Here is a 10,994-nt window from a genome sequence, read left to right as displayed (position 1 = left end):
ATAAACAAGCACTGTTGTTATCTTTAGCATGTTTCATGTTACAGTATTCTTACTAATGAGAAATATACAATATACTTGATGCCTCACTCGGAACTACAAATAACTAAAACAAAGAAAACAGTGATATATATATACAACTATCTCTATCGATGATAAACAAGCACTGTTGTTATCTTTAGCATGTTTCATGTTACAGTATTCTTACTAATGAGAAATATACAATATACTTGATGCCTCACTCAGAACTACAAATAACTAAAACAAAGAAAACAGTGATATATATATACAACTATCTCTATCCATGATAAACAAGCACTGTTGTTATCTTTAGCATGTTTCATGTTACAGTATTCTTACTAATGAGAAATATACAATATACTTGATGCCTCACTCAGAACTACAAATAACTAAAACAAAGAAAACAGTGATATATATACAACTATCTCCATCCATGATAAACAAGCACTGTTGTTATCTTTAGCATGTTTCATGTTACAGTATTCTTACTAATGAGAAATATACAATATACTTGATGCCTCACTCGGAACTACAAATAACTAAAACAAAGAAAACAGTGATATATATACAACTCTGTTTATCCATGATAAACGAGCACTGTTGTTATCTTTAGCATGTTTCATGTTACAGTATTCTTACTAATGAGAAATATACAATATACTTGATGCCTCACTCAGAACTACAAATAACTAAAACGAGAGAAAATTTGAGGCTATCTTGATCAACGCTTGGTAGTGAAACTAACACAAAGTACACTAGCATTTAAACAAATTTAGCTAGTAACTGTGGAGGCTAGAAACAAACCCTATATCAAATTTAAGTAATGGGAAATTAGTATTTTGGCTGTTCTAGTTTTGTTGATTTTCTTAAGTTATTGTAACATAATTTTTAATTACCCAAAAAAGCATAATGTAGCCGTCATTCACTCAGAATGAATACAAATTCCAAAAATATTTAAGTAATTAAATTTCATAGTATAAAAATTAAACAAGAATAAAAGATATGTTTTGAAATATTCTTCAGCTCCAGGTAACATAGTAAAGAGTGTCCCTTCTTTGTCCTCGGCAAACATTGAATCAAAGAATTGGGATCCTTCTAAGTTTTCTACAAAGGCCTCCTGATGAGAAAGGAAACAGAACTTTGTAAAGATACATGGCATTTTAAACAGCCGGTGTAATACATTTTAGATGGATTACCCAATTAAAATAAAGCAAAGAGCTCCTATCTCACAAGATGCTTGTAATTTTCACAACATACTTTGTGTACAATTTTTTTTTCTTCCTCTTTTCTAATTTCTTCTTTCTCCTGTTCTTTCGTGAGATCTGCTGCTAACAACTGTTCTACAACATATCCATATTTTTCACTAGCTGCTACTTTCTAAAGGATAAAAAAAAACACAGAACTATATCGTACATTATCATTTTGTTAAATTACATGCAGCTTATCAGTCGCAACTGTGTGATCCAAGTTTGTTATACTTTAGATCTTTAAATTATATATCTGTTATAAAACCTCAAAAAGGAAATTTAATTTTTATAACTACTGGTCAAATTTTAAATGTTGTTTTTTTTAACTAACAGTAGAACACTCTTTGTAAATACCTGTTGATGTCATATAAAACCCTGGCTATGGTGGCACTAATCTCTTTTTAATTAGGTTGTTTCAGTACACTAATGAATATATAAAAGTGGGAAAAACATCTCTGTTATTAATGTTTCTTACATGTTAACTTAAAAGTAAAGCATACTGAAGCTAAGATTCCATTTTAAGATACTTATTTAAAAGAAAATCTTACCTCTTCCTCGGAGACTATTCGGTAATCTAAGTATGTGAGTTGTGGCAAGTAAGCCACCACTTGAAGTTTGAAATTTTCTGTTCTAGTGACAGGATTACCTGCCAAATTTAGACACTGTAGGTTTTTAAGGATCCGTACATATACCACCTGAAAAATATTATGTCAACTAAAATAACTCTGGCAGAAAATATTATTGTAATTATACTTAAGGAGCTAAGTTATACAGAGTATGATATAAAAACAAGTACATATAAAAATAGTGCCCAAATTATTTACTTATGTTTCATATTGTTATATGCAGATATGCCATTTTCTAACTCCTTGTTTTAATACAGAACTCTTCAAAATGTTATGTTTGTTATACTTATGTGCAGTTTTTGAATAAAAAGTGGTCAAAAAGTCATTAAGTTGATTTTTTTCTTTTTAATTATTTGTAGATAACACCTGGTATGCCCATGGGAGGTATGCCTGTAAAACTGCACCTTGTGCATAAAAGTAAAGCCGTGTTATCCAAAGGTAAGTCAAGGTTATGACCTCCTTTATGGTTGAATGGGAATGACCAGTCTTGTGGTTAGCTTGAGTTGCTCTGATGTTAGTCAGCCTGATCCAGTGGGCTATGGAATGTGATCCATAAGTTTCCTCACTTTCATTGGATTAATGTACCATAGCTAAGTTTTAGGGTTGATTTTCGTGGTTTTCTTTCCTTATTTACCAAAGTACTAAATATACCGATACACAACTTTTGGTGATACATCCTCAGATGGAAATTATAATTATTAAAAATCATGTGATAACAACATGTATCCCAACTGAAACAGTCATGTAACTTTATCCATGTGGGGTGCTGTTCCAGTACACCATTAACCACTAAATTATCTAACATAATTACCCATTGCTAATGAATAGATGTCTAGAACTAATATCTTTAATGTCACCAAGGCTCTCTCTTTACCTATTTACATTTAGGCTGTTTAAAACACAAATGGCAATCAGACTGGCCAATCTCCCTGATCAGTGAGATATGTCTGTATTTTTATCAATCAGACCAGCCAATCTCCCTGATCAGTGAGATACGTCTGTATTTATATCAATCAGACTGGCCAATCTCCCTGATCAGTGAGATACATCTATATTTGTATCAATCAGACTAGCCAATCTCTCTGTTCAGTGAGATACATCTATTTTTGTATCAATCAGACTGGCCAATCTCTCTGATCAGCGAGATACATCTATTTTTGTATCAATCAGACCAGCCAATCTCTCTGATCAGCAAGATACATCTGTATCTGTAGCAGGTACAACCAAACTATACATATTACAAACACAACATGAAGAGTTAGAACATGTGTAATTTCACTTGCACATTGTCATCATGGATCTTCCGACATCAATAAAAAAACAAAAACCTCAAATATTCTCTTGACTACTAAACCAACAGGACGGGAAATTACAAGATCCAGTGAATTACTAACATAGTGGAATGGTGGACATCTGTGTATCAAGAGTTACCACAGAATCCACAAACGTAAGCCATACCTACCACTCCTTGGGCCATACAAGTTACAGACAAAACTTTTATGTCATGATATTAAGAGTAGTAACATAAACAAATCTATGTTTTTGATTCCTTACATTAAGACATTTGTTATGTTTCAATATACATATTTTTCACACTTACACGTATTATTAATGATCATTATGATATCTTAACAATGCAGTTGTTTTAAATTGGAGCTATAATAAAGATCACAAATCCTCAAAAAACTTTTAACATTTCCGGGTCAAAAATGCTTGGTTAATGGTATATTTATCTCAATTGTTATTGGTTAGAAAGAGAAAAAAAAGGCATCTACAGAAACAATTACATTTTCAAAGTCTTCAATCAAGTTATTTCCAATGGACAAAACTTGGAGTTTACTTAGCTGGTCTAGATTTTCTAATTTGGTGATTCGGTTGCTGTACAAAGAAAGGTCCTCTAGTTTACTTAGATGGCTCAGGCCCTCAATATGTTCAATGTTATTGAAGGACAAATCTACAAAATAAAGAAAAGGAAAGTATAATATGATTTTAAAAACTTACAATAAAAATAAAATTGTAATCATGATTTTTAGCTTAAGTTCACTACTTTTAAAAAAGCCAAAATTTAATGTGTTTTGTTAACATCCTAGTTTTTCATTTGAAAAAAACACAATTAGCTGTTTTTAAAACAATTACTAATGTAACCTCCTAATTTAACATGAATTAATTACTTTACTCCATTTATAAACAACATTATTGAATAAATTTTTTCCCATGACTAATGTTCTGATCACGTGCACTTACTTTGTTTCGTCATTATTTTTCTTTGGTATATAATTTGGTCTATTTTAATAGTGAAAAACACTGCAGTAAAACATCACATTTGAACTTCTGATTTTCTCATAAAGCAGAACGAATTTTCAACTTACTTGGCAGAGTCTTTACAGTTTAGCAAAGTTAGAAAAATAAATGAAGTTTGTTTGTTTTGTATATTTACACAATTTTGAATTAACAGACCAGAGGAAAGGCAGTTAGTTAGCAGCACCTACCACTAATTCTTGGGCTACTCTAAATGGAACTTGACCATCTCTTATAATGCACCAACAGACCCAAAGTTTGTGGCAAAGGCTCACAAACCACGAACACTTGAGTTCACAGTTCAACTTCTTAACTGATAGTTCAAGGAATGAAGTACAGCCAATTTTAACTCTGGTTTAAAATTGTCTGAATCAGGAAAAATATTTAGCACAACTGAATAAGGTGTTTGTTGAATGTTCCAATAAATTCTAGAACCTGATATACGTGTGAGAGGGCTTGAGTAAAACTAACTTTTATAGTGTGTCTTCAATTGTAAACAATCTAATAATAGATCTTATCCTCTAAGTCACTTTGTATCTTCTATTTTTTAGACTTATTTTCATTTAAGTCATACAATAATAATTAGTTCAATCATTAAAACTATACTGAAAAGTGATGAAAACTTGCAGAAACAGACCAAATAAATAATATGTCCTGAATGATTGTGAAACCTCATAACGTATTCACTAGCTAACTTAGTAAAAAGGTAACATGGGAAACTAAGAGTGTTACTTTAACACAAACCAAATACTTATATATCTGACTTCCATATTAGTCACCTAACCAGGTCAAATTCTTTAATTCTTCCAGTCCTTGTATTTTTTCAATGATGTTGTTATCTAACTGTAGTTTTTTGAGTGCCTTGAACTGCCACATGTTTTCAATTTGAAGAATATCTAAGAAAGTAATAAACATTTTAGTTATTAAAATAAGATATCAAACTGAATGTCTGCATTAGAACACTCTTAACAATAGATTTATAAAAATCACCTATAACTTGAAACTAAATGATTAGAATTATTCATTTTGTACATAGCTACATTAAAAATGTGCTTAAGTTCTGAGTAAATCAGAAATGGTGTTAGTACAACCAATCAAAGGGTTATTGAACCATTTGAGTAAATAAGCAGTGTCAGCACAACCAATCAAAGGGTTATTGAACCATTAGAGTAAAGAAATGGTGTCAGCACAACCAATCAAAGGGTTATTGAACTGTTGGAGTAAAGAAATGTTGTTAGCACAACCAATCAAAAGGTTATTGAACCATTAGAGTAAAGAAACGGTGTCAGCACAACCAATCAAAGGGTTATTGAACCATTAGAGTAAAGAAACGGTGTCAGCACAACCAATCAAAGGGTTATTGAACTGTTGGAGTAAAGAAATGTTGTGTCAGCACAACCAATCAAAGGGTTATTGAACCATTAGAGTAAAGAAACGTTATGTTAGCACAACTAATCAAAAGGTTATTGAACCATTAGAGTAAATAAACGGTGTTAGCACAACCAATCAAAGGGTTATTGCACTGTTAGAGTAAAGAAACGTTGTGTTAGCACAACTAATCAAAAGAAACAGTGTTAGCACAACTAATCAAAAGGTTATTGAACCATTGGAGTAAAGAAATGGTGTCAGCACAACCAATCAAAAGGTTATTGAACCATTGGAGTAAAGAAACGGTGTTAGCATAACCAATCAAAAGGTTATTGAACCATTGGAGTAAAGAAACGGTGTTAGCACAACTAATCAAAAGAAACAGTGTTAGCACAACTAATCAAAAGGTTATTGAACCATTGGATTAAATTCTAAGAAACTGAGTTTTATATACCTAAATCCTGTGGGCTACCAGATAACACTCAATTAAATCTGTAGTGTTAAATACATTAAATAACATCTTAGCTGAGGGGATAATGCACTGACTCTTAGTTCTACTCCTCATCAGATTTTATAGTACAAACATAGGATAGGAAAAATACAATGTGGTAGGCTTAGGATGAATAGTACAGTGAATGTAAGCAAAAAATATGGTTGCTACTAACAGTTTATCACTGGAAGAATAAATACTTTGACACAAATAATATGATCCAATCCTTTTTTTATTTGCAGTACCTGTGAAGTTTAAACTTTGGATTTTTTAGTGTTATCTGACAGCTATGTCATTTTTATGTTTGCCTGCACAATCCTTCTTTGTTATCATAAATTCTAAATAATAAAAAAATAGTGTACTTAATAAATGTTTTCTCAAAAGATTAAAAAAGAATATTCAGCAAAATGCTGGAGAATTTTCATAAAATACAATAAAACAAAAGGTCTACTTTTCTACAGTAATGTGGCATGCAGGCATATCTATGTTTTGTACCTGTTTTAGTGATACAGAGATTTAAAATTTTTCTGGTTGTTTAGTTTCTATGCTGTAATGGCAGCAACACATGGGCCAAAAAAAGTAACTAAGATTACATTGTTCTAGTTAGTTGATTTCTTTTTTTTCTTTATAATTGGTGATGTCTCTACTGCCCAAGGAGATATTGCTGTAATATATAGCATATGAGTTCAAATTAAAGGCACAGTAACATCCACCACTAGCCGATTATGACGTTGACTGAACGTAACAGCTGACTAATGCTCTGAGGGAACAAAGGTTATGAGATGACACTGTTGACCGGACAAAAAAAGGAAGCTTACCCGATGAATTTAGGTGCTTTTTTTTAGCTAGTTTTCTACAAGGAAATCATCAAGTCTGTCAAGAATAATATGCTCTATGGAGATTAATCCTGAGGGAGACACAGCTGTAACACAGCCTAGTAGAAAGGATATGCATTTCATCTGTGTTTTCTGTACATTTGTTGTGATAAAGGTGTTGTTAATTTATCCACACTCACTATTATACATTTAAATGAACTCAGTTATCACTCCCCATATGCTGTTATTTGAAGGTCTGCCTCTATGATATTTGTTGAGAAATCAGTTTTGTTTTAAAATACCACAAGTAAATAGGAAGTAAACATTTGACTACCATGCCAGCAGGGTCTATCACAGAGTTTCTGAAATGATAACATGTGGACTAACCCTTACCTGTTACCTCAAGTTTACGAGACAGACAGTTGTACTGGAGAGGTTCTGAGCCTAGAAGAAGTTCTCTCCTGGACATCGGACTTTTGTCAATTTTTTGAAGGTCCATGATATCAGTTAAGCTGCATCTACTGACTCAGGGATACTTGTTTGTGTCTGGTGCACCATACCACAGTATCTGAGGATCTATCTCAGCAGAAGGTAAACACGAATAACCAAGTTTCACCTGAAAAGCTTGGTGCCTGAAAGTTCAAAATTGCAAGGGTAAATCTCTACCATACTCCAAGGTCATCATCACTCAGAGCACAGCAGTTCCAGTTCTAATTGAAACTACAGGTAGATAGTGGACAGAGGCTAGACATGCCACTTGTATATGATTTTTGCCAATCAAAGTTATCTCTCCAGCAGATGAGACAAGAATATCACAGATGAAGACCTTGTTCCATGGAGTGAGATACCTTTAACGACAGAAAGGTTGACAGTAGCTCGCGATATCTGGGGTCATGCAGGCTGTACAGCCAGCCACGATGAGAAGTTATAGCTCTTGACCAGACCACACCTTGAGTGTTAGAGTCCCTGTACGTGCTTTTCACCCAGAACATCGTAGGCAACTCCTCCTGGCATCCATCTGTACTTTGGCCTGGCACACACAACCCCACAAACAAAGTCAAGCAGATCATGTTCCCACTATTCAAGGAGAGACCCAGCAAGAGAGGACCTAGATAAGTTCAGGCAGTTAACTGTCCGGAGTGTATGAAGTCAGGAGCAGGCTGTGCAACACCAGGCTCTTGATGCTCAGGTGGATTCCCATATACCGAGTTTACACAAAGCCAACATCAAACGAAAGTAATATTCACTGTAGCACGTGACACGTGTACTTTGGCCAATGGCAACAGAAACATTCCTTTCTGCCATCCCTGTAATGTCAGGGAAAGAACGAAAGAAATACTGCGTGCTACTCAGGCGTATTTACTAGTTAACAAGATTAACATGAATGAAGCAAGCTGAATTTCAGCTATGTTAATTTACAAAATAGATATGAAGTTATGTGGGCCAAAGATTACATAAAAGATCTCATAACTACCATAATCTCAAAGTGACAATGCTATACCGTAAAATTATTGGGGAGGGGGGGGGGGTGCACTGTACCTCTATGACTAATTTCTGGAGGTACATTATAGTCTAGCTGCAGCCAAATTAGTCTTAATTAATTGACCATGTGGTGTTACTCACAGTATGTAAAACTTTATCTAATGTTGTTTGTTGAGACGAACACTAGTGTTAATTACTTGGTACACAACACTAAATAGTTTATTATTTACAGATTATAAATAAGATTATGTTGAAGTACTAGTTTTTATCAGTCTATAACAATTTGATAAGTTATTTTAATTCACTCCACCATTTATACTAGAGCTTTTAGGCCTGCTGCTTTTACTGGGTGATCTTGAAGAAACAACATCACCATCAGAAAGTGACCCAGACTTGGCTACAGCTGTTGCACTTTTCAAATGTTTCATAGATTCAGAAAAAGGCTGTGAATTAGTATAAGTTTTTTTTTAAATAACTAACAATGGATTTAATATCCTCACACCATCTTTTTATCTACATGATTGGTTGTTGACTTTTATCGTAGTGAGTAGCAAAAAACAAGTGCTTCCAGTGGCTCAGCAGTAAGTCTCCAGGCTTATGACATTAAAAATCAGCTGCAGTGGGCAAATCATACATAGCCCAAAAGTAAAAATAACTTTGGAAGCTATCAAGATCACTCAGCTCTGTGAATCAGTCGATTGATGCACATGACATCACTTACAAAATGAAATTCAAAGTTATGACAGTCAGGTATTGCATATGTAATCATCTAGACATCTGTTGATTATATATAGAACATATTATCTACAATTAGAACACTACACAAATGCATTTACGCATTTTGTTATCAATATATATGGATGCATGAAAATATGTGAAAAATATTTATCTTATGTAATGGCTATAAACCTTTTTGTGTGCAATATCCATACACAAACCATTTGTTTTCATTGAAATTATTATTTTTACACATGATTTTTGAACAGATATGTGTAATAAATCTTCAAAACTGGGGATAATTATATCAGGATGGTGGTAAAGTTTAAATTTAAAATGCTCTCAAACTTAACAATATCACATGATTTTGAAATTAACATCAAGGTGTTTTTAACTGATATTTGGAAGAAAAATTCGCCAGTGAGCTAAGAAGTGAAATTACAAAATTTTGTTTCAGAAAATGTTTGACAGCTACATAACAAAACGTGTACATCAGAGCTCACTTTTGAAGTCTAGCTGCAATGACAGAATATGTTCAAATGGAATTCCATCTTCTTCTACATTTTTTTTTGCTTGTAGTGCTTGAGGACCTTGTTTTTCAATTGCTGTTTTCAACATTAACTCATTAATAACTGCAGGTTCTTTTCCACTACGAATAGAATTCATTTTAGTATAGAAATACAGGACCTGGTAATTTGAGGTAAAAATTTAATATAAAAGAAACAACTGAAGTTCACGTTAAGGGTTAATGTTTACTAACGTTAAACTTAAAGGACCCAGCAGTTACTGCTAGTGTGCCGCTTAAACACGATAAAGAGGGCCTAACCATAACGTTAAGCCAAACTTGCATAAAACGACGTAACGTCACGCCAACACTTATATCTTTCGTAACTAACTTCAGAGCATAAAATTCCAAATTAATTAACATTTAATATTTTCTTTCGAGTCTATTGATATTTCATTACTTGGCTAGTAAAGCCTAAAGACAAACTGTGTAATGTTACGTTGCTAGGAAACCATATAAACACTAAAGGACGATGCTAGGTAAACCTAGCAAAACGTAGTCTTTTTTTTTTTAAACTAAAAAGGTTTTAAAAACTTATCACTTGTTTTATCCGTAAACAAAACTTTAATTTTGTTGTTACAAATTCTCCCTTTATTTTAATTCATACAAGATAGTGTTTTGGAAATTATAGATATAAAAAAATAAATATATTAGTTATTAGAGATAGGTTATATATTTCTAAAATACTTTGTTTATGAATGAATTTTTATTTAATTGCCGAAACGCATTGTTATTAATCACAAGATTCCGAATTAATTTAGACAATACACACTCATATACATACGAGATGGATCCAGGGTATTTCTAAAGGGGAGACACAGTCTGTGCCCACAGTCATCAGATTACAATACAGAACAGAACGTAACAGAATAGAACAAAGTGTGACAGAACAAAACAGATACTAAGGAAGAAAGTTTGTTCTTAAAATGTTTTTTTTTCATTGTAAATTCGGTTATAAATATATTTTTTATCTTTAACACAAAATTTAGGGTGTATTTGTCTTCTATGCCACTCTTGAATCCGCTTCTGATGTATTTTCTTTGAGAAAATAATCTATTCAGTGTTACCTGAAGTTAATGCTCGTACATTCTTCAGAGACTAACATTGCCATTTAAAAGTAGATGTAAAATGAAAATATATATATTGTTGCGTCAGCGAGGTCACGTGACTAGTATCACGCCACCTGTTTCTAGAAATATCCTGTTCCTTCATGAATGCCCTAGCATTTACTAGATATGTGTTAGTCTTGTATATAAGACCGGCCACGAAGCGACGGGGAGATTGAGTAATTGAACTGCAGTCAGAGAGTATGTAATTGAGTAGTATTGTTGAAGTTGAGCACATAAGACGTTCGTTGTTATAGCGTTT

The 10,994-nt window shown here is 33.0% G+C and overlaps 1 protein-coding gene across 2 annotated transcripts; it reads right to left on the bottom strand.

The window, feature by feature from the left end:
• Nucleotides 1–14: 14 nt before the first annotated feature.
• On the bottom strand, nt 15–10,123 carry LOC106476680 (dynein regulatory complex subunit 3-like). Of its 2 annotated transcripts, XM_013937315.2 has the most exons (6): nt 9,565–10,123; nt 4,969–5,085; nt 3,679–3,845; nt 1,814–1,960; nt 1,276–1,395; nt 15–1,135 (listed from the first exon to the last, which is right to left on the bottom strand). In XM_013937315.2, the coding sequence occupies exons 1-6, from the start codon at nt 9,725–9,727 to the stop codon at nt 941–943; spliced, it is 909 nt and encodes a 302-aa protein (XP_013792769.2). In that variant the 5' UTR covers nt 9,728–10,123; the 3' UTR covers nt 15–940. The 2 variants fall into 2 exon arrangements, with proteins under 2 accessions (XP_013792769.2, XP_022236189.1); XM_022380481.1 differs by lacking the exon at nt 1,814–1,960.
• Between the last annotated feature and the right edge of the window lie 871 nt (nt 10,124–10,994).

This window comes from Limulus polyphemus, unplaced genomic scaffold (assembly GCF_000517525.1).
Source record: "Limulus polyphemus unplaced genomic scaffold, Limulus_polyphemus-2.1.2 Scaffold11207, whole genome shotgun sequence".
NCBI lineage: Eukaryota > Metazoa > Arthropoda > Merostomata > Xiphosura > Limulidae > Limulus > Limulus polyphemus.
This window is presented reverse-complemented; position numbering and strand designations above follow the sequence as displayed.